The 27,396-nt window shown below is 49.0% G+C and overlaps 1 protein-coding gene and 1 long non-coding RNA gene across 2 annotated transcripts in view; one reads left to right on the top strand and one right to left on the bottom strand.

The window, feature by feature from the left end:
* The window catches only part of LMBRD2 (LMBR1 domain containing 2), a 1,998,085-nt gene that overhangs the window by 200,816 nt on the left and 1,769,873 nt on the right, over positions 1-27,396 (top strand). Inside the window, exon 3 of the mRNA XM_069627129.1 lies at positions 11,755-11,879. Coding sequence (XP_069483230.1) covers positions 11,755-11,879 — 125 coding nt within the window. The remainder of the gene's footprint in view (positions 1-11,754; positions 11,880-27,396) is intronic.
* Positions 1-27,396, bottom strand: part of LOC138511451 (uncharacterized) — a 680,777-nt gene that overhangs the window by 464,808 nt on the left and 188,573 nt on the right. The window lies entirely within an intron of this gene.

Raw genomic sequence — 27,396 nt, 5'->3', positions numbered from 1 at the left:
AAGTGTGTTTTAAATAAATAATTATATACTTTTTGATACAAAGCTCTGGTCAGTGTTTGTTCGCTCTATTGTGTTTTTGGCCCTATTGTGTATACTCTATATACTGCCCTACTCTTCTTGAGAGAAGTCTGACTGTTCAGCCACAGCTACCAGGTAAATCTGGGTGGTGCAGACTTCTACCAATTGGGTTTACTGCTTACTCCTGTAGACTTAATCTGTTTGCAGTGTTCCCCAAGGGAACTGCACAGGATGCTGCCTAACAGACAACACAGAGGCCATTTACTATCTCAACAAGAGAAGAGGTGTAGGGTCACTACCACTGTGCAGAGAGGCAATGCAGCTCTGGTAATGGGCAATACAAGAAGGAATCTCCCTATTGGCAGTTCACCTAGCCGGAGAGGAGAACACGGCGGCAGACGCTCGGAGTAGGCAGAGCAGTCACCCATGAGTGGGAACTAGCTCAGGAAGTCCTTCAAGAGATCTTCACCCCTCAAGTGGATCTGTTCGCGACCGGTGACAGCCAAAAGTGCGATCTGTACTGCTCCAGAGAATTTCCCTCAAGAGCTCTAGGGGACGTGTTCGTGTGGACTAGGAATTCCCACTCGTGTATGCATTTCCTCCAGTCCCTGTAATTCCTCAAGTTATCAGGAGGTTGAGAAAGTTTGCGAAACACATGATCCTAATTGCCCCGGATTGGGATTGGAGGATGTGGTACCCGGAGCTTCTGGACTTGTCCATCTGTCCTCCAATGCGTCTTCCACAAAGTGAGGACCTTTTCTCGCGAGAGGAGGGTCCGGTTCTCCATCCAGAGGTCAAGACACTCAACTTTCACGCTTGGTTTCTGAAAGGTTGGGATACAAGGATTGGGCCCTCCCGGATGACGTAAAGGAGATTTTGCTTTCGCCAGAAGTCTTTGTACAGTTGCTGTTGGAATAAATTCTGCAACTGGTGCAGAGAAAATAATGTAGATCCTTTTATGTGTAATACACTGGATGTTTTATCCTTTCTGCTATCTTTGGCCAAACTGTGGCTCTAGATTGGTACTATTAAAGGATACTTGGTGGCACTGTCCACTATTAAGCGCTTGTCAGAGGAATGTAGTGACACCAATGTGTCTCCCCTACACTCGACCACCCCCTAGACCCCCCAAATTTCCTTTCCAGGTTCCAGTTTGGGACCTTTAATCTGGTTGGTTCTAAAATACCTAATGTGTGTACCTTTTGAACCTTTACACTTATGTCCTTTAATGTTGTTAACCTTTAAAAACCATTTTGGTGGTAGCTCTCAACAGCCCGTAGAGTGAGCGAGTTGCAGGTACTTTCGTCCAAGCCACCCTTAACTATCTTCCACAATGATAGGGTTGTTCTAAGGGTCAAACCATCATTTTTTATCCAAAATCATTTCTGATTTATACATACTTCAAAAAAGGTAGCAGGCGCTCTTCTCTAGAAAGAACATGCATGATAATCTGTTCTGAGAAGAGAGTTTGCAGCACACGCTTTTTGCTCACTGTACCTTTCACAGATGGGAAATACCCATTTGCATAGGAGTCTTTGTCCCGCCCACATGGGCAGTCAGCACCGAAATTCTATGGCAATTTCTCTCCGAACAAGAGAACCAACAGCAACCCCATACACGTGTTTCAGCCTTGTTGGGCCTCATCAGTGAGGTGAAGCTGTGCCTCTCTGGGCACAGTGAGCAGAGAGTCCACGTCTGGTTGCCCCCTAGTAACTCAGGGTGATGAACCCCAAGTACCTTGCAAATATTTCTTAAAAGGTAGCAGGTTCTCCTTTCCAGAAGGAAACTGGATTTCCACATAGGACCGAAAATTGTTCTGCCTTGTTTCTATCCCCTCCCTCCCTCATCCTGGCAAGGAGGAGGAGAGACTACATAGGTTTGTAGGTCTGGACCCTCGTAGAGCTTTAAGCTTTTATATATCTAGACTGTCAAAACTGATGATCAGCTTTTCATTGGATATACTGGTCATAAACTGTGTCAGGCTGTCTCTAAGCAGACCTTATCCAGATGGATAATTCTTGCCATTTCAGAATGTTACAAGTTGGCAGGGAAGGAGCCTCCAGAGGGCTTAAGGGCACATTCCACCAGGGGCATGGCTACCTCTACAGCCCTGCAAAGGGGTGTACGAATAAAAAACATTTGTGAAGCGGCAACGTGGTCTGCTATCCACACATTCACAAAGTATTACTACCTGGAATCTTCTGTCTATCAGGGTGGTTGCTTTGGTAAAGCAGCCCTGCACCCGGTTCATGAAAACATGTAAAATCAAATTCTACTCCCTCCTCAAAGTCAAATACTGCTTTGGGAGTCTGTCAAAAGATGAGGACAGGATTTCAAGATGGCCGCCGGCAGCGACTAGACGTGCCGCCGGCAGCTCCCGCACCCCAAGGCCTACATAAGGGATCCACCACCCCCTGAAGGCATCCAGCGGCAGCGGAAGACTGGTGCGGCATTGGGAGCGAGCTTGGGCAGCCAGTCGAGACGAATTGGCGGCTACCGCACGGACCGTGAGCCGCTCCGTGCTTGGCGCCGGCGGGGAGTCGCTCGAGCGGCGGGTCCCGATCCGCGAGCGGGGAAGCCCGGCCCCCCGACGAGCAGAGGACCCCGCGGAGGAGGAGAGCCCAGCGGCTAAGCCGGGCGAGTGAGTCGGAAGGCTCGGAACACGCGAGAGGCGACAGGAGGACCCGCGGGCGGCCGAGGCCCCGAGCCCGTCGGCGAGCGGCTGGAGGAGCGGCCATCCGGGGAACAGGAGAGGGCCTCTCGGCCTGCGACGGGGAGGTGAGGAGCGAGTGGAGCTGGGGAGCAGGAGGAAGCGAACTTTGGAGGTGGCCCCCGGGTGGGTGGCTCGGCCCCCGCGAGGCCCATTAGCAATCCGGGTCCGGAGACGCGACTCGAGGACTGGGCCTGGCCCCCCACCCCCCCCTGTTTAGATCCGTGGGCGCGGGTGGGGGCGAGACCTCGGAAGCCCTCCGTAAATTGGACAATCACCCCTCCTGGAAGTAGCGGACGGGCCCCTGTGGCCCCTTGAGACACCCGGGGATGCAACGGCGGACTACCCCAGGTGAACTGGCAGGCTGACCCAGCTCCCTAATGCCCTCGAAAGCCAGGGGTAAAACATCGCGCACCGGACAGAGGGGGGGAGACCCACTGGGCACCCTTCCCTCCCTGTGGTCAGCAACAATGGAGGCCGCCTGTGGAGAAGGTTCTGAGCAACATGAGGTGCCTGGGGCGGGGGACCGGGAGCCCCTGACAAGGGGGGACCTCAGAGGCGAGTTGCAGGCCCTGGGAGAGACTCTAGCCAAGGCAGTCCAGGATCAGTTCCAGCTACTACGGTCGGACCTGAATACTGCCTTGGGGGAGGTGAAACAGGAGGTAGCTCAACTGGGCGAGAGGACTGACATACTGGAAAAAGATGGCACGGCCACCGGAGAGGCGATCGACCGCCTCGACCTGGCGACTCGCAACCTGGAAATCCAACTAGAAGATTTGGAAAATAGATCGAGACGCGTCAACATCAGGATGAAATTCCTCCCGGAATCCGTCTCGGATAAAGACTTGAAGAAAGTAGTACAGAGCATCTGTGTGGATCTGCTGGGGGGAGACAATCCTGAGGAGATAGAGCTGGACAGGGTGCACAGAGTGGGCCGGCCTCCCCCCGGCCGAGATGCCAGGCCACGGGATGTTCTGGCAGCGTTCACCCGATACGCCCAAAAGGAGGCAGTGTTACGGGCGGCTAGATTGCGAGAACCACTGCTCTACAAGAGCCAGGAGATTGCTCTTTTCCAAGACTTGGCCAACAGCACACTGGTGAAAAGGAGGGCGATGCGCCCTGTTCTTGGGGCACTCTCGAAGAAGAATGTCAAGTACAAGTGGACCTTCCCGTTTGGGTTGTTGTTTGAATGGGAAGGCGTCCAAAGGAGGGCCACCAGTGTGCAGGAGGCAGCGAATATTATTAATCTGCCCCTTGGAGAAGCGGGGGGGGTCACCGGAAATGGTCGCCCGACCTCGGGAGACGGATCTAGACCGTGGATGTGGACCACGGTGGGCGCCAGCTCTAAGAAGACAAGGTCACGGAGGCGCCCACAGGAGGAGAAGGAAAGGCCTAACCAGGAAAGAGAGGGGGGCACCCCCCCGATCCGGGGGGAGTCCGATAGAGAAGGACTGAAAGAACCGTGGAATTTGAAAAGGGGGTGGTGGGAAGAAAGCTGTTTTATGGTTCCGGGGAGGGGACGGGGTTGCACCTCTTGGATCACGCAAGGACCCGAGTGTCCGGGGGTTAGGGGGGAGAAATGGAATGCCTCCCAAGTTGGGGATCGGGAGGTAAGGGGACGAGTAGGGGAGGGATACCAGGGAGGGGAAAGGGGGGGAAGGGAGGGGGGGGGGAGTGGTACAACACACGTCAGGGAAGCATTACCCTTGGAACTGGACATCTGGTTGGCAACTCCCTGGGAGGGGAGGAGCGGGAGGAGAAGGGTTTCTGGGTTGCACACTAAGAGGGGAACCCGGTTGGGGCTCCTGTTGGCTACCCCAGAACATGAATTCTTGATGGCCCTATACACCCAGCTACGCATTCAAGTGGCAAACACATAATGTGAGGGGACTGAATTCCCCCCCCTCAAGCGTGCAAAGTTGGAACAATATGTGAGATCCCATAAACCTGATGTGTTGGCCTTGCAGGAGATCCACCTAAGGAAACGAGATCAAACCCGATTGCGGCTAAAGGGATATCCCCTGATATACTTTGCGTCAGGCCCCACGAAGAGGGGAGGGGTGGCGCTGGCCTTCAGCAGGAGAACAAATTTACAGCCCCAGGAGGTTCTTAGAGATCCTAATGGGAGGTATGTAGTGGTGAAGGGGACCGTAATGGGATCGAGTTACACTATTGGGTCAATATACGCGCCTAATGTGGGCCAGGACCAATTTTTGCGGGACGCTCTAAACACCATAGAGAACTTTGCTAGTGGCCAAGTGGTCCTGTTGGGGGACTTTAACCTGGCTTGGGATAGGATTGGAGACCGATCCAGAGGTGAGGAGGGAGGAGGAGGTGCAGTTGCCTCCCCCCAATTAAGGGAGAGATGGTCGGGAGCGGGCCTTCGAGATGTCTGGCGGTCTCTGCGGGGGAGCGAGGAGGGCTTCACATTCCTCTCTGATGTCCATAGATCCCAATCTCGAATTGATTATATCTGGGTCTCTGCTAGCTTACTAGGGGCTGTGGAGGCGGTTGAAGTGGGCCCCCTGGGGATAGCCGACCACAGGGTCGTAGAAATGGTATTGAAACTGGGGAGACGCGGACCAGGGGTGTGGAATTGGAGAATCCCGGGAGAGCTTTTGAGGGACCCTGTGATACACAGTGAGTTGGAGGAAAAAATTCGGGACTTCTTCGGGAGAAACGCGCCTACCGACACGAGCCTGGGCACGAGGTGGGATGCCTTTAAGGCAACTATACGGGGCGACCTCATTGCCCTGCGGGCGGAGAGGAATAGGCAACTGAGAAGGCTGGAGGTCCAGCTTGAGGGGGAGGTGGAAGCCGCCAGAGCCCAACTGCGAGTTACACCCACGCGAAGGGCCTTTAGGGCCTATAGACTGGCGGAGGGCCAATTGGGGATTCTGAGGACCAAGAGAGCAGAAGGCGCCCTCCTCAGAATGAGACAAACTTTCTATGCTAAGGCCAATAAGGCAGGCACCCTGCTTGCCCCGCCTCCTGAGGGGGCAGAGGGATCAGAGAATAATCACCGCACTCAGGGACCAGGAGGGTAGGCGTTTGTCCCGGTCTGACCAGATAAGGGAAAGATTTGTGGAATTCTATGAGGCTCTATACTCCTCTCAGGACCCTTACCCCCTCCTACAGGAAAATTTCCTCGAAAATATGTCTCCCGCAGGTCCCCGAAAATGTGGCGGAGGAACTGGGCGCCCCCATCTCGGAGGACGAGGTTAGGGCCGTTATCACTGCTCTTCCCCGCGGTAAGGCGCCTGGCCCCGATGGCTTCTCGGCCTCCTTCTATAAAGCCTTCTCTCATCTATTGGTTCCACACTTAACCCAGCTCTTTAATTCTTTTAACACGGAGGGCGGCATCACCCGAACGATGGAGGAGGCTAAGATCACCCTGATCCACAAGGTAGGGAAGGATCCGGAGGACTGCACTTCTTACCGTCCGATTGCCCTCATTAACACTGAGGCCAAAATATTCACTAAGATTCTAGCAAAACGGTTGGAGAGACACCTTCCTTCCCTGATCCATCGGGACCAGGCGGGGTTTGTCACGGGGCGGCAAACAGCAGATAACATTAGGAGGGTAGCCCATCTCATTGAGAAATCCCGTAAAACAGATACCCCGGCACTCCTATTAGCATTAGACGCCGAGAAGGCGTTTGACCAAGTTGAGTGGTCCTTCTTATTTCAGGTTATGGAGAGGATGGGTCTAGGGGAGGGCTTTATTAACCTGGTCGCAGCCAATTACAAACACCCCACCTCACGCATATTGGTCAATGGGGAAGTGACTAGGCCCTTCAGCCTCCGGAGGGGAACGAAACAAGGATGCCCCCTCTCCCCACTGTTGTTTGCTATCTATTTAGAACCCCTGTTAGCGGCTATCCGCCGGTCTCCGGAGATAGAGGGGATCCCATTTGGTGGTGGACAACATAAGGTGGCGGCCTTCGCCGACGACATGCTGCTCACACTTACCAACCCGAGAAAATCCCTCCCAGCATGCATGACACTAACTTCCTTCGGGGAAACCTCGGGCCTTCGGGTCAACTTCCAAAAATCGGAATTGATGACCCTATCCTTGGGAGAGGGGGAGGCGAGAGAGGTCAGGGAGCTGTCCCCCTTTAAGTGGAGCCCCTCGGGACTGCGATACCTGGGGGTGCGGATCACCCCCTCCCTGGCGGGTTGGTACGGTGCGAACTATGAACCGCTCCTGATGGCAATTCAGAAAGACCTACGAAGGTGGGGGGCCCTCCCGATTTCATGGCTGGGGAGAGGGGCGGTCCTTAGGATGGTGATACTCCCTCGGGCACTCTACCTTTTCCAAGCTATCCCTTTGAGGGTCCCGGAGTGTTTCTTCCGGAGGCTAGATAGAATGGTTAGAAGTTTTGTCTGGGGAGGGAGAAGACCGCGGGTCTCTAGGCAACTCCTCGCAGCTTCCAGAGATAGAGGCGGTTTGGCCTTCCCCGACTTCCGCCGCTACCACGACGCGGCCCAGCTCCGAATTATTAGAGAATGGTTTGCGGAGGCGTATCAGAAACACTGGGTGAAGATGGATCGGGCTGTGGCTGGGCACCACTTGGGAGAGGTGCTTTGGCTCCCGAGACGATTGCGACCCACTCATATTTACCTAAGCGACATCACAAAAAGTGTGGTTGAATGTTGGGATCGTTCTGTATTACAATGGGGAATCACGACTTTCCCTTCCCCGTTTTCCCCTGTCCTCCGCAACGGGGACTTCACCCCAGGGACGGAGCCGGGAGCGTTTTCAGCATGGGAAGAGGGGGGGATGTAGGATCATTAGGGACATGTTCATCGGGGATAGAGTAAAAACATTCCTAGAATGTAAAAAAGAATTTGGCCTGGGAGAAAAGGAGCGGCACCGCTACTTTCAAATTAGACACTGGGTAATGTCCCCGATGGTTAGACAGGCGGCAACCAGAGATCTAACTCACTTCGAGAGGTTCCTGACAACTAATGAGGGCACTAGGGGGTTGATAGGGGCCCTATATAAACATCTTGAGAGAGGCACCCCGCGCACCACCTGGCCGTACATGGCTAACTGGGAGAGGTATACGGGGGTCCACTTGGAGCTAGCAGACTGGGAAAGACTATGGGCGCGGATCCCTAAATTGGCAAAGGCGATCCAGGTCCGTGAAGTGTGGTATAAGTGCCTATTGGGTTGGCATTATACCCCTCCTGCCTTCAGGCAATGAACTCCACTGTTTCGGGGGACTGTTGGCGTGGGTGTGGGGAGAGGGGCACGGCCACACATCTGGTGGGACTGCGCGGCTATCCAGCCCTTCTGGGAAGATCTTAAGAAAGCAACAGCCCAGGCTCTGGGAGAAGGATCCCCCCGACATCCATGCGAAACCCTGCTGGGGAAAAGCGGGGTAGGAGTCGGGTTGGGGGCTAATGGGACAGGATCGGGCCGGGGCAGGGCATCTACAATCTTTGTACTAGCAGCCTTATCCCTCATTGCGCAAAAATGGAAGAGCCCCGTAATCCCGACGGAGCAGGAATGGCTCAGGAAACTCTGGGACATCGTCTCCTTGGAATGGGCCTCTTACGCAGCGGACAACAAACTGGAAACATTCCATGCGGAATGGGGGGAGACTCTGGAATTTTTAAAAGGGGACTTTAGAGAGCAGTGGCGTCCGCAGAGACTTAAACTCCTGGACATTGGCGGATAGAAGTGGGCTCAGAGGGGATGAGAATGGGGGGGGGGCTTCAGGACACTGTACCTAAGGGGGGGGGTTGTGGGGGGAGGGTCCAGTTGATAAGGGACTTTGTTGTTTATTTTCTTTACCTTTGTATGCTATTTACAATTCTGTTCTGGAAACGAAATGAATAAAAAAGAAGTTTAAAAAAAAAAAAGATGAGGACACATTCCATTCGAATAACAAGTTACTTACCCCTGGTAATGTTCTTTCGACTGGATGTTCCGCCCACGTATTCCTCATCGCCCTACCAGCCTTCCCCACACTAGAATGTAGCATGCTATTGCAGCTTCCGTTCCTTCAAGGCTGAGTACGGTCATCCCCGTGCTCTTGCAGGTATTTCTGCTGTAAAGGGGGGGGGGGAAACAGAACTGTAGCAAACGGGTGCTGGTGTGCTATATATGCCTTTGATGATGAGATCCTCGAGATGGAGGCCTTCGAGGGACATCGTTTCCCAAAGCAGCTGAAGCTGGACAACACATTTCAAAAGATGAGGAAAACCTGGGAGGAACATCCAGTCAAAAGAATGTTACCAGGGAAGTAACTTGTTCATCTATGGGTGAACAAAGGTATTGAAAAAGAGATGCCACCAATAACATCTCATAATCGGCATTGAAACTGGCTGCAGGACACAGGGTGACTGGATCAATGAAGACGGGTGTATAACTTGTCTTCAAACCAGCTCATCCTAACGAGTTCCTGTAAACTTTTAACTGAGGGCAACGTCCCATTCCGAGGATTTGGTGGGAAGTTGATCCTTTTCTTTCTCTCCTATTATCATTACCTCTGTGACTCTTTGTTGAACTTTGTGTCCATATGTTCCTCACTCTCTCCTGGTAAAACAACTCTCCTGTCTTTACTTCCTCTGTTTTTACCCTCCTTTTATGCTTTGGTTCCCTTTTACAAGTACAATTTGCAACATATTCTGCCAGAAAACTCACCCTTGGGTACAACTCAAGTGGTCTGTCGGATAAAGGAATACATTGCCATTTCAGCTATCCATAGCTTCCTCTGTTGCTCTATTCTCCATCGGATTCTATTGCACACCTGTGCCCCTTATCACATCCTCCTTTCAAACGGTTTACACTCCTCTTTGCACCCTGGTTCCTATATATGCATAATCCAAAGAACCGTGAACGCCAAAACTATTGGCATTGCTAATGCTTTTTTCACTGGGACATGGTGGTTGATGTTGGTTGTAAGGCTGGTGGTGAGTTCTTGGAGGAGTGAGTCGTAGTCCTGGTTCGTCAGAGGTAAATCAGCCCATGTGAAGTGGAGTTTAGTGATGTCTTTCGGGAGAGCTTCCACTGGGAAGCTCATGAATTTTCGGAATGCGTGTTTGCAGAGTTTCTGATTGGTTTGTTTGATGTAGTGTAAATGATCTCATAGGGGATTGCAAGATGGCCTGACTAGTTGAGCGGGATTGGAGAGCTCTGATGGATGGATGGAGGGTGGGTAGGGTGGTGATGAGGTTGAGGAGTTGGGTCTTTCGTATGCCTGTGAGGGTCATAGTGTTGAGTAGGCAGTGGAGATTTCTTTCATTGACTTGGTTGCTGGATTGCCATGGATGTTGAAGTCCCAGAGGAAGATGTTGTTGGCATACGTTAAAGGCATGGTGTTGACCAAGTTCATGAAGTCTTCAATGAAGTAGGTGTTGTGGTTGGGTGGTCTTTAGAGGTGGTGAAAAGTGACTTGTGTCCATTGGGGAAAGTGGAAGGAAAGATTTTTGAAAGACCCAGTGGTGGCGACGTCCAGTTGGGTGAAAGGCCATGATGGCGTGTTTATAATCGTGAGGCCTCTGCCAATCTTGTTTGGGCAGCCTTGTTTTCAGATTCTGTAGCTGTTGGGGATAAGGACAGCTAGTATGTGGGTGGAGGTGCAGTTCATCCAGGTCTCAGTAATGAAGATGCCATCCAAGTCGTGTGGTGATGAGGTTGGCAATGCATGCTGCATCAATTTTCTTCTAGTTGTCGATGGAGTGCTGATGGGGTCTATGGTGACGCAAGTGATATTGCTGCAATTATGTGTCCGTGATGTTGCTGGTGAGCGGCGTGCTTGTTTGGTGACGGTCAATATAGACTGTTGGGAGAGAGTAGTGAAGTACATAGTTGAGGGAGCTTACTTGATGTTAAAAGAAGAGGTTCTGGGTCCTTCTGGTCCAAACGGGACTTGCCCCTTTCTTCGTCCGCCCTTCACTTCAGAACGGAAAGAATGGGGCAGGACATGGCGGATGGGTGGGGCTTTGGTCACGTAACCAGCAGCCTCCTCAAATCTGTCTTCCTGCAGCTGGCCTGTCCTCCTTAAGTAGCTGCCTGGAATGCGCGAAAACAGGTGGTTGGCCGAGGAACTGAGTGGCAGGTCCTGGTCATGTGACTAGCAGCCTCCTCAAAGCTCTGCCGTGGATTTGTGTCTGTTTTGGATATTCTGTAAGACACAGCAGTGTCTAAAATATAAATGCCTCTGGTAACCTCAAAGGAGGAATATTTGCCTACGCTTCAGCAGAAGTGTTTTGTTAACTAGGCCCTTTGGAAGCATACAATTTTAGTGATGCTTTGATGACTCCTCAAGAAGTGTCCTCTAGTGTTAGCTTAAGACTAGCAATTAAAATGTATTCAAAGAATGTACTAGGTATGTGTGCCACTGGACGAGCAAGGCAAAAACGTATTCCTCAGTCTGCTCTAGATCCAACCATTCAGAGGGGAACTTAATACATATGACATTGGTCTGACCAGAAATTAAGGGATTTTGGAAATAGCTGTATGGGAAGCAACAGAGCCTGTGCAAAGGTTGCTTTGCAATGTAAAATAACAAACCAAGAAGGGAGTTTAATGTTATGGATCCACAGGGTAGACACAGCTCTTGCAAGTGGAGTGTTTCACCACTAAACGCATGAGCATTTATTTCCACTTGTTAAGAAATAACATTGCCTGGTCCATTTTGCACCATTATGTGCAGATACTATGGTGACCTACTGCAATTTGGCACACTTAAGTTTAGGAGATGATCCTAAGCAAGTATTATAGGGCTTTTCATGTTTACCTCGCAACTATTTTAGCCATTTGCATTTTCGCTTTTACTACGGCAGTTTTCCCCATGTTTTTGTTCTCCTTTTTTTCCTTTTTTGTTTTGTTTTTGAAATGTGGAGGGTTCTCCTTCTAACCCACCTCACCCTCCCACCCACCAAAATATGCCAACGGAAAATATAGCAGCCAGGAAAACACGGCAAGCGGTAAAATAGCAATGTGCTATTCAACAATGGACACATTTGTTTTAGTTACATAATCTGTTTATTGCTTTTTTGATGTCTTGTAGACTATCTATAATCGCTGTCTTGCCAGAAATGCAGTTACGCCTACGCCGATCAACTGGAACCACTCTTCTACCACACCACCTTTGTTGACCAATGCCTCTGGAACTCACCTTATTACTACTCTGAGGTAAACTGTTGTTCTCCCATTAGTGTTGTGTGACGTTTCCTGGAAAAAGTGTTTGAGCATAGTTTTCTTTCTTTTGTAATGTTTTTTTTTTTAATTGCAGAATGTATTTATAAGTGGGCATTTTCCTCCTTTGAGAATGACAGCCAACAAGGAAAGCAGCTCTTATATTGCAGATCTATACCTGCTAGCTGACTAAGCCTCCACCCATCCTGTCTGAGCCTTTGACCTAGCAGAGACACTTTAAAAAGGACAAAGGGGTTGCCCTCTGTTCTTATTTTGTTTTTGTTTTTGTTTTCATTAAACCTACAACTCTGGGGTGTGGAATAACTTAACAAAAAAAGAGAGCACACCTTTGTTAAATGTTTTTGTTAGACCTATAAAAACAGTTGTAGAACTGAAGAAATACGGTTGTCATTTCAAAGATAAACTGTATGTATGAGGTAAAAAAGCTGGATTTCCGTTTTTTTAATTGTGTACTTCCACCCTTTCAGTGTTTTATAGCAACATAAGGCCCTTTTATGTCCTTGTGTAAAGTTTTTCCACAATATGGCAAATAATTGCTGCATGTGAGGTTTCTGAGTTTGGGTAAGAATTCAGCACTTTGATTTGTTGTATTATTTTTGTTTTGCTATCTTTTCATCAAATTAGGCTTTGCCGACACTGATATTGCAGTTGGGAAAAAAGCCTGTTTTGATGAATACTGAAGGCCTCTGCCCTCCACTCTGGGAGCAGCTTAGAAGGAGATAACCTGGTGTGGACTATTATTGACTACTTGTTGCAATCGGAGCATGCTCAGAGTTGTTTAGTTTATTGGCAATTTGACGTTGAAGCACACACATCTCCTTCTTCTAGTTCAACTTTGTTGCTTCGGCAGTTTTTAAATACTGACTAATTATAAATACCTTAGAGGCAGGACCAGACGTATGTAAGTGAGCTGGACCATTTAGCAACGCCTGATTATATGCCCCATTATTGCCATACATTGCAGGGTCAGGATTGCATAACTTTAGTAATCGGGGGCCAGTCGCTGTTCTGCTACGATCAGTATTTTATTTCCAGTTTACTACAGGTGAGGTGACTCCATGTCCTCAGCAAGGAATCTCTGTAGCCAAGGTGTTGATATAATTCAAATTCAATTTCCCCCCACCGTGGGGCATGAACCGTATATCTAATGCTGATTACAAACTGTAATTTCCAAATTTGTACGTATCTGCAAGCCGGATTCCTCTCGCTGCTAAGCACTGTATTTATTGGTTGTATTACCCAACTGAATGGTACTCAAGCTATACACTACAGAATTATCTGGCTGAGTCACACATACATGTACGTATGTTACTTTACCTTGTGTGGGAGTGTATTAAATGAAAATACTTACCAAATAAAAATGTTTCGCCGTCAACACACTATTGCTGCCCACTATTTTTCATCAATCGATCCTTCAATTGTATAATGACAACTCCACTAACAATTGAATCGTTCATGAGCTGCTCTGCTGAACAAAGTGGTCAAGCTTTTTTTTTTCTTCTTTTGCATGGGGACTAATACAGTTTGCTAAGATGCAGTGAAATTACTTGGTTTGCCCCGGCTCATGCGTTTCCTCCCTACCCAGCCCTATGGGGTGTTTCTGCCCCTAGACAGACCTCTGCTAGCAAGCGGTTGTTAATTAAATGTATATTTATAGATGACCCTCGCCTCCGCAGGGGAGGATGGGTTAGGAGAGTATGCTCCGTCCCTACCGCCTCCTGTTCTTTTGTCTGTTGCCAACAGACATTGTTTGCTAAGTATGACTGTCCCATACGAGAAGACGAGAAGGGGTTCTACTGAGCAAACCCTAAAAGGGAGGAAGGGTGAGATGGTCTGTGGTGCGACATACTGATTACAAAGTATGGGACACTGCAGAGCTAAAACTGAATCTATTTGAGCCCTGACTGCTCAACTAGTTGTTGCATTGAGAGGGGTTACACAACTTCTATCAGACCACGCATGCACAAGGAAAGCTGTATCAGTCCCACCCATTTGGAAGCTGTGGGGATTGACTCGAAATGTGACAAATATACAATGCTCTTCTTGCAAACAGTCATGTATCCGTTCGCAAACTGTGACCGGACTATGCCTGCATATCAGCCTCAAGCTGCCGATTGTGGGTGAACCCCTTCTCCTAGCGTCTGCCAATGGAAACGTAAGAGGCTGCACATATGGAGCCTTACTTGGCACCAAACCCTTCTCCTAGCCCCTAACCTGCCTGCAGTCCCCTGGGACAAGGTTCAAGCAGTGATTGGGGCAACAGGAAGTCCATTCTGACCATGAAAGAAGCTACTGGAATAGTTGCAGAGCCGCAAACAAAACTCCAAAAAATCCATCAGATGGTCTGTTGGGGTCATAATATCAACCAATCGGGAACCCCAGGTGGATGAGAGCTTTTATTATGGGAGATTGTTTTTTTTCCTTTAATCAAAATCCGAATAGTTTTTCTTCAGCCTCCTGATAAAATATAGCATTGTGTTTTTATAATGCAATATTCGGAGCTCCATCAAGAAACAGAAGCTCCCTATAAAACATCACTGGTGCCTGGCACATACTGTTGTAAAGTTCCAGAATTGGACGCTGCCAAGGGTGGGTGACGGCTTTGCACATACCAGTTGTGCAAGTAACGTGGTGTATGACATTGGAGGTAGGGACGTCATTGAACCCGGTGCTGCTTGCAAAGGTGACATAGAAGCAGGCACAGCGCAATAAGTCCCATGGTGGAACGCATTGAGGGGTTGGTGCTTTGGGGGCAGTACGGGGTAGTTGTAAATAGCGGACATGGGGTGGGGGTATATTGTAGGGGGGGCTTTTGAGCAATATGTGAACAGTTGAGAAGCCATTTTGTTTGTAGGCCCACGATAAGAATGCATTTCTCCGAAAAGAGCTGCAGGCCTTCTGTGTGAAGTAGTATTATTTTTTGAGCATTCACCAGAAACCGTGTGCTGAAATGTTCCCCGGCTGAAGTTTCCCTGGAGAACGTAGCTACAGTGAAATCGCTATAAGAGATAATTTCGCGGCCAATGAGCTAGGCACCTGGGTGCTCGAAAATTAGCAGTGAAATAGAAATTAAATGGGGTTAAACTCCATCCATGGTGTTTATGGTTTTTCAGACTGCACTTGGCAACAAGGCGTGAGTAGAGAGCTAGGGGGAGGGGGGCAGAGTGTTGGGCTAGCGATTATAGGGCGCAGGACTGGGAGCCAATCAGTGGGGAGCGATTTTGGTGTCCCTAGGGTGCATCATTGTATAGTGTCCTTGCTGGTGTCTGCGGGGCACATTATTTGTCAGACTGTGTGACTGTCTCGCCCCATGCCATCTCAAGGCATTTTTGTATATTGGGCAATACCAACCAATGACAAACAAGTATGTTTTACTGATCAGCACAATCACGTAATTATGGGGGGGATTTTGGGATGTTTTGTGACGCCATGAGTGGTGTTAATGTGATTAAAAAAATGTTTTGCCAAGGAAACTTTCTACCCAATCATGGTCACTTAAAATATATTTGGATACAGGGGACTAATACAGATCAGCCCCCCACCCAATCGGCTCCTGTGTGAACTGCCTTAAAAATGTAACTAAAATGTTGTATGGCAATTTGACAAATTAGGTATAAAATGTTCAGCCGCAGTGGGTGCTGTTGACAGCTCACTCTATTCAGTTCAGTTCCACAGGGCTGTCTGAACTGTGCTTCCCAGCTGTTTGGGTCCAATACATTTGTGTTATTTCTTGCTTGGTGTACGCTCTGTTTTTTTTTTTTGGACTGTTTTTATTCCCTGGAGTTACTTTTAACAGAGGTCCCCATGTACATTGTGGAGGCTGCAGCGAGATCCGTAGTTACCTCGGTGTTGTGATGAATCTCATCACTTTGTTCCCTGAGAAGTCTCTCCTCATGTGGCCAGGGGACGGCAGCCGATACCCGAGCCTGACCCTGGGGGTGGCTGTTTGAGGGATGTAAAATGGGGGTCGGGGTTACCCTCAGGGGCGGGGCAGTGACATGACATCATCGGGTGAGGTACATTATCCCCCTTTTCCTTTTAGGGATATTGCCATCATTCCCTTCAACAACCTGACAATTTTACTGACCATATTCCTCAATACCAGAGTTCAAATAAAGGAGCAAAAACTGAGACGAGGAAGAGGCAACGAGCAATGATGATTACTCCTAATGCAAACCAATGCTAGCAGTCTAGTAGCTGGAAGAATGCGCTTCACCCGACATGGTTTAAAACCATGCTGGGAAAAGAAGCAAAAGAGTTTGTATTCTTACCCAGCTGTAGTGAGACCAGCCGAGGCGAGAGACCGGGAGTATGGTGGCTGGCGGTGCAGGAGGTTCACTGATTCCGAAGCGGGTTGGAACAGCTAGAAGAAGCAGATGTTTTTGCCAAATCATGGAAGGCTTGGGAGCATCGTCCAGAGAAGCTCGTGGGTCGAAGCTCTGCCATTGTGATGCAGAGAAGAGGAGATGCTACCAAGGGGAGCCGAAGGCATGGTTGAAGCTGACGAGCTAACTAAATGCTCCACAGATCCAACCACAAGCCGCAGGCCGACACTGGCAATGCCAGGTACCCTGATGTCGCTGCTGAGAGCTGGTGAGCCTGCTGAGAGGTATGGGGCCACCGGGGTGCTTTGGAGGGTGTACTGCATACCGACGGAAACAAAGTGTGAGAGCTGGGGGAAGCCTGAGCAGGCTATTGGGACCCCGAGGACATTTAAGTACAACGTGAGAAGTCCATGATAAAGGGTCTGGCACCCAGAGCCATGTTAGAAAATACATGTGGGCAAAACATGGCAGAAAGGACTGAAATTAAATGTTGGTAGGAGTGTATACCAGGTGTTTTGTCAGTCAATCCCAAGGAAAAGCCATGTCCTAAGGATTCTGAACCGCAGTGAATGTGTAAAGAGAACCTGGCAGTAGAGTATGCCAGATGTTGTTGTGTGAGTCAGAAAATTCCAAGCAAGATTCATGCCCCCAGGATTTTTGGATTACGTTGGATGTGAGAAGGTCTTGGGGAAGGGAGACATTTCCCCTGGAATAAGTTGAAACATCCAAGAGGAGGGGAGTTATTCTATTGAACTTTTGTTTTGGTGGAGAGAAACCTAGGGAAGGAAGTAATTCCCTGGAACTGTGCACATTATTCATTATTATTTGTTAGATTTACGCCTTTTTGTTGAACTTGAACATATGGGCACTTTACAAGTCAGAGACATTACCCTTGGCCCACTTCTAGTTACTCAACACAGGATGTTTTTGCTTTGGACATCGTGACGCACAACAGACCCTTAGTTTTAGTTGAGGTTGGAAAATGCCTCCTATGTTTGGGACAGTGTGGCATTTTTCAACCCCTTTTATTATTTAATCAATATTTATGGCCAACGCCTCTGTGTCCGCGTCTCATTTCTGGCTCTTCACAGTGAGCTGAGGGTGTTCTGGCGCCCTTGTGAGAGTGCGGGGCAGGCGGGCTGAGACCAGCTCCAAGTGCTCTACCAAGGAGGACCCGCAGACGCTGAGTTTGCAAAGGTCTGCCTGGTCCCGAGCGCTGCCCGCGCTCTGGTGGAGATGCAGGCCATGTGGAAAGGCTCAGCGTCAAAAGGACTAGATGATCTCTAATGTGCATGAGTGTACCCGTGCATGAACGCGTATTTGCATGAATGGGCGCATGCAGTGTTTTTTATTTATGGTGTATAGGATGCATCCTTCAGGGGGAGGACTATCGGCTGTAGTAGTCATATATATTAGTTTAGCCCTCCAATAGGGAGAGGGTTTGTGGCGGGCATTTCTATAGTAGAACAGAGGAGTGTAGAAGCGGGCAGACTTCTATTAGATGGGAGTGGTGCATAGTGCAGGCGTGATCGGAGTGTTGCTGCAAAAAGTAGGGCTTAGTGGAGTGTGAAGTAGCTTAGGGGACTGAGGTGGAGGAGGGGCCAGGTAATCTTTTATTAGGAGAGTAGCAGGTAGTTGGAATTGTGTGGGCCTGTGGAGAGGGCCATTAAGTTTGATAATGTATAAGTGGACGGGCCTGTGGAGAGGGCCAGAGAATGTGGAGCGGGCTAGTGAGTTTGATAAGAATAAGTGGGCAGACCTGTGGAGAAGGCCATTGAATGTTGCTTTGGTGTGATAATTGCGATTATTGTGAGTAGGAAGTGTAGGGGAGGGGAGTGTTGAGTAGAGGTGTAGGGGGCACACACAAAATTGGGATAGAAGATAAATTGTACAAGAGTAAGTGGAGGGAACACTCGACTGTGGTGAGTCGGAGTGAATAGGGTGGAGGATGGTGTTTAGTGGGAAAATTGACATGCCCCTGACCACGTATGTAATAAATTACTCCAGTATCTAGATACAATTTTAAAATATCACTTCCAGTGGTTCTTCTTTCGAGAATAGGCAAGTGAAGGAACGTTCAATGGTGACACCTGTGAGAAATCAAAGGGTGCCTCACCTGCTAGTCCTCGGATCTCTCTCTCAGGTGGCCAGAGCACAGCCATCGCCTTTGGATCCAGACTCTGGGGGTGGACCAGTGCGGGAGGATCACCTGGGTGAGGGGTCTTCAGGAAGTGGAGGTGAGGCATCCGCTGTCTAGATGCGATATTCCTCCCTTTCCCATACCCGTGATCCCTCCTATTTTATAGGATTCTCCAATGTCCCAACCCCCTCTCCCAGCCCTACCTTTCAACACAAACACTGGGCCGAGGAAGAGGGCGATTGAGAGTAACAACACTAACTCTTACACATCGCATTGGACATGTCCCACTAATTGGGTCCAGGCACAGTCAGGACTCTAGTGCATACACCTGATCCCAATTAGCTCTCCTCACATGGATACAAGGAGAAACAGAGAAACACTCTGAGCAAGGTGGAGCATGAGTAAGAGGAGAATTTTCAGGGCGAAGGCGAACCTACTGGAGCAGAGCAACCGACTGAGGGACGAGAGCCACGGGAAGAGAATCCCAGGAGTCCCTGAAGGAGGTTCTGCCCTACAAAAGGCAGTGAAAGTCACGTGGAGCAGGCCAAGTCCCAAACAAGAAAGCTGCATTGTGTTTCAAGGATCCCAGCGTCCCTCCCGGGTGAATGGCAGAGTTGGGGAGACGAGCTCAAGTCTGTGGTGCTAACCTTCACTCGAGGATCAAATCAGCACATAACAGAAAAGAAACGCACACAGCCTGTGAGTTGGCAAGTGACGTGAGAGACCGGTGTGTGCTAAAGAAAGATTGAAGTAGCAACTTATTGTACAATTGAAGGCTGCACGTATGTGGGTGAGACGCGAAGAAAGGCAGACCTGCGAATGAACCTTGAAATAACGATAGCTGTAAAGTCAGTGATACTGAGTAACGGAGTGGTCCTGCGAAAGTAAATAGCCTACTCGAAAGTCTCTGTGAAAGGTGAAATGTTTGTAGTAACAAAGTGAATGAACTGTAAAAGAGAGGTGATTGAAATTGACCCTGAGAAAAGGGGAGAATTAAAAGGTGAACGATGGTGCATAATACAGTGAACTAACCAGGCGAGGAAGCACTGGGGCAAATTATATAGAAGTATGAGTTACAAGTTGGAAAGTCGAAGTGGTCCTGCGAAGGTCTGAAAAAAAAGCCACGCTCATTCGAAAGTCTTTGACAACAGGAAATGGTCCAAGCCTGGCAGAGGGAGACCAAAGGTATAATAAGTTGGGGGGAGGGAACCCCTAAAGGAGGTGAATGAAGCTTGGGGGAGGAAACCCCTGCAAATATTTTCTTTTGTGCCCGACCGAGGGTTACCGATGTGAACCATTTGGTGAACTGCATTTGACAATTGGAAAGAAAGACTTTAACATGGAAGGCTAGATGGGCCTCAATCCACGCACTGAACCGCCTTTGTGTTAAGAGCCTGAGCAAGAGTGTGTCATCTTGCCTACGGGGACTGCCTTACTCCATGCTGTCCAACGTGGGGAGGAGCGCTGACACAGCCACATTTATTCTTTATATTTCAACACTGACTTTCTTTTACATAATTATTCTCCTCTTTTTGTACAAGATGTAGGGTAGGCATTAGGTTTAGTTAGTATAGGCCATTTTGATTTGACGTACTCAACTAGGACTGTTTTGTTTATTATTTGGGTGAGACTACTCCCATCTAAGCTATAGGGCAAAGTAGGAGTTTCTCCAACCCTATTGAAACTTCATTAAAGATTTTACAAATTGTACCTTTTGTGTCTGTGTCATACTTGTGATATCACAGAAGGGAAAGTCAGTGGCTACAGTCACTACTACTACTGAGAGAACAGCTGCCAGTAAGAAGTAGTACTTGGCAGAAATAGAAAAAAGTGCACAGTGGCAGTTAGAAACTGTATTCAAAGCAGCCGAAAGTGTGATGGAGAAGGTCTGCTAGAATGAGCAGGAGCAAAGGGTAGCAGGACTTCGGAGGGCCTGGTAGAGGGAAAATATGGGATGATGAGGAAAGGGTCGAAGACTGAGAGAAAGAAAGAGGGGGAAGACCAAAGAAAGAAATGGATCGAGAAAGAAAGGGCGATAGATTGGGGGAGCAGTAGGGGTTGGTCCCAGACCTTCAAACAGGATAGGTAGGATGGCGGTAGCTAGCGCTGGAAAAGGCGGGCCGCCCGCGCCATGAACACAGTTGCCCCTGTTGCAGAAAGGCAGGGGAGGAGCTTAATATGTACCATAGGAGAGCATGGTTAGAGAAAATTAAATGTAGCTTGCCATTCCTCACAGCGGGAACAGGCAACTGGATATACTCTCGGGAAAGAGACAGCAGGAGTCACCCTGGAGTCACCCTGGTGATTGGTGACATGAAGAGCTTATTCACAGCCATATTGGGCAAAAGGGGGGACAAAACCTGGGAGCAGCCAGGATATAACGGAATAAAATTGAGGAGTAACATATACAACGATGCACCCCTTAACTGCTGTGTACTTGTATGGAAAGTATTAAGGACTTTGTACTCCGACATGGGGCCCATTTAGAAATTGCAAGATGAAACCAGGCAAAGACCCTGCAGAATACATACAATAGATGCATAAGATGTGGACACTAGAGATTCATCAGTCGTGGGACGTGAACAACATTTTTTTTTTTAAATCATATACTATTCCGAGGACCATGAGATGTGCAGACATCCCTGGAAAAGGTGGTTGGGATTGAGGCGAAGGGGTGGCCAGAAATACAGACAACCATAGTACACATTTGTAAGAGAGAGGGACACAGCAGACAATGCAATTAAGGCAGAGACAACATCGGTGCAAAAGAAACTAGCAAAAATATCCATGAAAAAATGGGCTGTATTTAACAACATTGTCCCAGGGCAGCTTGAAGTTGCCCCCTTTCAGCAAGTGGTTTTCCCCGTACGGGGGCCTGCCACAGGGTGGAGGGTATCCACAGCAAGGGAGGTTCCAGAAGCAGGGAGGGTATCCCTACCTAACAGGGCGTGTATCTGCAACATGGTTATTATCAACAAGGGGCTGAGGGGATACCCGCAGATGGGATATTCCCAACAGGGTAGAGGATACTCGCAGAGAGGGAGGGGGTTTAGATATGGTGGCACGGGACTCAGATTTGGAGGACCATGTTTCATATGTAGGCAGAGGGGACACTTGGCACAAATGTGTCCACATGGACAATAGCAGCAGTGTGGCCGGGGAGCAGGTACATTTATATGTTCAGCCCATGCAGCCACAAATGCAACCAATCCAGTCACAGATGCACCCCCATACAAACACAGATGCATCCACTCCAAGCACAAATGCCACCACAGCAGGTATAGGCACCTTGTACACACACCCTTACACCACAGGTAAACGCACAGTAACAGATGACAGAACCACAGAACGACTTACAGGCTCAAGCACACAAATGCGCTCATGGAGACAACACATTGCTAGCCCAGAATACAGTATCACATTATACAGGAGTGACAGTTCGTGGATGTAACCCATTTATATTTCCAGGACAAAGCCCAAATGTGCAGTAGGCCAGCGAACAGAAGACACGTATGTGCCCAATCCTTTCAGTAACTGCAGCCCCCGATAAGGTAGCAGTGAAGATTAAACAAAAAGATTTCTCATTTTTCATCAACATGGGAGAGTGTCTTTCTCCTGTCATACAAAGTAATGGACACACAAGGATTTTCTGGGGCTGTTGTAACGGTTCCTGTCACAGAAGATTTGCCACTCGCAATAGGCAAATAGTAGTGCACCTATTGTATTAAAGACACTCATCAACATATTAGGCAGAGATATAATGAGCAAATTAAATATGACAATTTCATTATCGGAAAAGCGCATCGTATGCTCGGCACAAGCCATCTTTTATGAGCCGGTCATAGCCATCCTACAAGCATTTGGCGCACACAGCACTTTATGCGGGTCACCATGTCACCCCAAGGTATTCCTTTATGGGGTACAAGTATTGCTAGGGTAGATACCCAAAATGAAAGACAAGATTTTCCGATTGGCCACAGAATTGTTTTTCAGACCAGCAGTAGACAAACGAATAGTAGGAGGAAAAACACTCACCATACATTTAGAAACTGCACTTTCAAGAAAGGACATAGTAATTTTGTGTGGGACAGATGAAGATGATCCGTAATGGTGCATGGTCCATTGACAGGCATTAAGACCAACACACTTGGACAGCTATTCTCAGACGAGGAGGGGGAAATGGCATTTCGGGTATGCAGCAGAGACCACCCACCCACAAGATGCAGCTAGTGAGCAAGGAATCACCTCACTTGCAGGGAGATTTGGAAAAAGTACTAGAGATACTATGGACCAGTGGCCCCCATGATGTAGGGTTGTTGAAGGGAATAGGGTTGGTCTGCATAAAAGTGAAGGAAGGGGCACTGTTGCTCCGGGTTAAACTGTACCCACTCTCCCGTGAGGCAGACGGGGGTCTATATGATACTCTTCGCACTATGGCGACAGTGCTTAATAACTCCAGAATCCTCATTTAACAGGCCACCCACCCTGTCAAGAAATCTCAAGATGGGGCATAGAGTTTCATTTAAGATGGCTGCCCATTTAGTAACGTAGTGGAGACAGTTTCCAATCGCAACAAACACAGACACGCTATTATTTAAAATATCTATGGAAGTGACATGCTTCAGTCATTGACTTATTGAATGCATTCTTCTCCATCCCATTGCCTTCAGAGTCACAGTATCACACTGCGTTCACTTGTCGTGGGCAAGGTCCCAACATACTAGTTTACCACAAGGGTATTGCAAGTCGCCTAGTGTGTTCAGTGGGGTGATCCAGATGGACATAAGCAACTTGCAAATGCACAGCAGAGTCATCCAGTACATGGACAACCTCCTGGTTTGCAGCACAACGGAGTACCAGTGCAGGAACGATTCACTTTCACTTCTAACATTGCTATCAGAGAAGGGGTACAAACTAGACCAGAAGAAATGTCAGTACTGCCAAAAAGTAGTAGTGTCCCTAGGACCGATAATATCAGTCGATGGCAGGAAGATCACTCCAGAGGAGGAGAAGCGATACACAGAACACCACAGCCAAGTAAGTCAAGCAGATGCAGCCGTTCTTAGGTCTGTGCAAATTATTGCAGGGCCTTGGGTCTTCGTAAAATGTGGAATAATCGAAGCCCCTCTTTCAGGGTTTAAAAGAAGCACAGAAGGTAAGAGGTCCTATAAAATGGACATCTGACTTGAATTAGTCTTTTGTCGAATTGAAGGAAGCGTTGGCACACACACACCAGTCTTATCAACCCCAAACTACAAAAACAATACTTTTGTTTTTACATTCAAAAGAAGATTCGGGGCGCAAGCACTGGACTACAACAGTGTCTCCGGCACTCTATAATGCAAGGCCACTTCTCATTCGAACAGGCACTCGCCGCAGCAGCATTTGCCATTGAGACATCAGCAACAATAACTATGGGCTGCTCAGTCATGCTGTGGGGAGCATTCGCTATTTTGCGATACTAGGAAAATCAAAGTCCACATTAACAACCCGGAGAACACCAGGGTACGAGGTAATTTAGCCCAATCCAGCAATTGAGTTAGTGAGGTGTTGGATTGTCAACCAAGCGACATTTATAGCACAACGGGCGGAGGTAGGGGAGTATGTGCACGACTGTGGCTTATATATGGACAGGATTGGGGGCGACCACATGGTACACGGAGAACTCATAGAAGGAGGAGAAATGCTCTTTGTTGATGGGTCAGCAATGATCGATTCCAGCACAGGTTGTCTGCATACAGATGCGGCAGTGGTTTATCACCAAGAGAATTTCAGGTATGGGCTCAGATGAGGTTGCCACTACATTATTCAGCACAGAGAGCTAAACTGACAGCTCTAATAATGGCCATGAATATGTCGGATGGGCATGCAGTCAAATCTTTTTCAGATTCGGCCCAAGTCACATCCACAGTGTATTTGGGGGTGGCCCGAAGGGAAAGGAGGGGGTTCTGGAGGAGCGATGGCTCCCCTGTATAACATGCAGAGTTATTGTCCCAGTTAAGAGGTACAGCCCCTCCCAGCAGAACTGACCATAATAAAAATGCACCGCCCATACCAGCGGCACAGGTTTAATTTCACATGGCAACGGTATGGCCAACTCTTCAGCAAAAGAAGCACCATATTTAACAAAACAATTCAAGCTCCCTTGATTGAATTACTAGAAAGGCAGCACCCTACACTTGCGGAGCCATTTTACACATTGCCCATTGTCCAAGTGATTGAGTTGCAGCAAGGGTGTACCCCAACAAGAACAGAAGTTATGGAAAAAGAGAGGCTGCTCACTGTCATCTACAGACCTTGTGTGGAGACAGAACAGTACACGGAAGCTGTTAATGCCCCAGAGGCTGCTCCAAACAGCCCTGGATCAGCCTCATTACCCAGCACATATCAAAAGAGCATGTAGCTGCATAGATTGTGTGCCTAATTTACAAGAACATTTAACTGAGTTCATTAACAACTGTGTAATGTAGCAAAAATGTATAGCAAGACACACACTTAAAACTATTAAGAGATTCCAAGATGGCCGCTGAGGAGTGAGGGTGCACTCTCGTGAGCTTCTGGCCAGGCCAAAGAAAGGAGGATAAAGGGAAAAGGGGGGGGATATAGACAGTCTCCTAACCGGGACATGGTGATTCAGAGGGCTTTGTGTTCAAGAAGCGTGATGCATCACAGCCGACCGGGAAAAAGCGGGTGTTCCGAACGGATGCTTGCTTGCGGACAGTGTACCCGTGCCGGATAGGGAGAACCATAACGTGGAGCCACGCTAGGGAGGCAGAGATCATCGGAAGGGGAGCCGAAGAGGATGACCAGGCGAAGTCTCCAGCAGAAGGCAGCGGAGTGAAAAAGACGCCCCTCCTCTCCCCTCTTCATCCCCCCGTAGCAGAAGAAGGAACAGGCTGCCTCGTTTCGCATGTGCTCGGAGAGAAGGCGAGGAGGAGCTCTGCTACTAAAGGTATCCCCGCTGCAGGAATAAAACCTAGCGGAGGTCCCCCGAACTAAGTCCTGGGCACTCCTCGCCGACAGAGTGCAGACGGACGCCGGGGATCGGAGGTGTTGAAGGTCAGTGAGGAGGAGCAGCAGGACCCTGCTATTGCGACCAGAGCTTGAAGGGAGGACACAACACTTGGCGCTGTTAGCACACGGGGCGGCCGCATTGCTGTTGAGACCTCCGGTCTGAAGTGAATGAGGGACAGATAAATGACACTGGTATACATGGCTATGGTAGGAGATCCGCCCTTTGCACTCCCCCCACATTGAAACCTAAGAAGGACAAAATAAAAATGAAACTGTCAGAAATACACCCCTGTGGACTGAGCCACCAGGGAACCTAAGTAAAGTGGTGGCAGCAAGGTGACGCTTGACGAAGTGCACCACTCAAAGTTGTACTGATAGAAGTAAAACATGGTGGATATGTAAGCTGGGCAGGGAATCTACTGCATACAAAAGGCTTGGTGGCCCCCTGAAGAGAACGAGACTGAAAGGTAGGGATTGCAGTGCCTGGAAGAGGAAGTGCTATGGTGCAGTAGCATGTAGGGGTGCAGAGATTACATTCCAGAGTGTGGTTGGCCAGGGAGAGGCCAGGTGGCTACTGATATAACACGGAGGGGGAAACCCCCAGAGTGCACGAGGAGAAACCCAGGGGTCTGGGCACGCATCCCCACTCAGATGCCAGGTTCAAAGGGGAGCAGACACTAGGTGTGGACCTCAAAGATGTTGGGAGGGCTAGTCCGGTCCGCTGTGACACTGACTGGGTGAATTTCAATTGCGATAGTCGCATGCAGCTTAAACCGTTGTCTCTTCTAGAACAGGATTATTAACCAGTGAGGGCTTCATGGTATCCGCGCATGACTCCTCGAAGACCACTTCACGCTGGCAAGGAAGAGAACTGACGGTCTCAGGATTAGCCACGCATTCTATAGGTCAATTTGAACGATTTGGTGAGACAATTGTCAGTTTCTGTCATTCTTTGGCACCCAGTTTCCTTGAGCACTGTACAGTTGGTTTCCTCCTGGTTTGTTTGCACCCGTATTTCCCGTCTTGTGCTCCTGTGAGGTTTTCGCATCAACAAACGTTTTGATCATTAACATCTACATCGGCTCCTCTTCCTTCGCCAATGTCACTCGGCACTTCCACAGCGAGTGGCAGGCCGTGGGGCGAATTTCGAGCCTGGGTGGGGTGACCGGTGAGTGGATGACAAGGGTTGGATCAAGGTAAGGTAGATTTTGTTGGGATTCCAGGCAGAGCTTTTCGTTCGTCGCTGGGATTTTTGCCAGCGTGTTGGTCGTTGCAGGCGGGGGTTGCAGGTTTTCAAGTGCTCTAACTGGCGACTTGTTAATTCCATTGTTAGATTTGGTTTAATTTAATGCCATGATTCCAGGGAACACGTCTCCCTTCTCCAGTGCATATGGCAATGACTCTGGTAGATCAAAGTTGTTCTGGGAAGAATTGGAGGGCGGTATCCCAGTCATAGATGTTAAGTTTACAGTAGAAGCACAGGGCTCCCCAAGATCATCGAGTTCAGTCTTTGAAATAGGTAAGTCGGTGTCCAGCGGGGCTTTCTCCCCTCCCCCCGGCGCTAGTATTTCTGGCATAGTTGTGGTTTGAGCAGGATACGATGCTCCAGCCCGCTGTCTTCGCTTCATGTACATTGGCTTCTGAACCAGTGACATTCCTCACCACGCAGCAGCAAGGATATTTCGAGGGGATTGGGTCCTCCGACGTATTCCATATCTATGACCGGTAATGTCCACAGCTGTGCTGCTTCGGAAAATCTTTGACGTCTGCGTCCTGCGTCGATGCGCCGTCCCCGAGGACCTCCTCCGACGGCCGACATCACCCGATGTGATAAGTAGGACGCACGACGCCCATAGTCTCAGTTTTTTCGGCGAACGTGTTCGCTTCGTGAATCTCGGTACGCCTCGACTCGTTGGAGTTTGCTGTTTTCTACTCTCGGTTCATTGAACCTGTTCGGTTTGTTGTGAAGACCTGTTCGTGGCAATGTCTTTCTCATCTTCGACCCCGCGTCCGG

This window comes from Ambystoma mexicanum, chromosome 6p (genome assembly GCF_040938575.1).
Source record: "Ambystoma mexicanum isolate Mex_15411 chromosome 6p, UKY_AmexF1_1, whole genome shotgun sequence".
In the NCBI taxonomy this organism is placed as follows: Eukaryota; Metazoa; Chordata; class Amphibia; order Caudata; family Ambystomatidae; genus Ambystoma; species Ambystoma mexicanum.
Note: the sequence above shows the minus strand (reverse complement) of the source record. Positions and strands in the feature narration are given on the sequence as shown.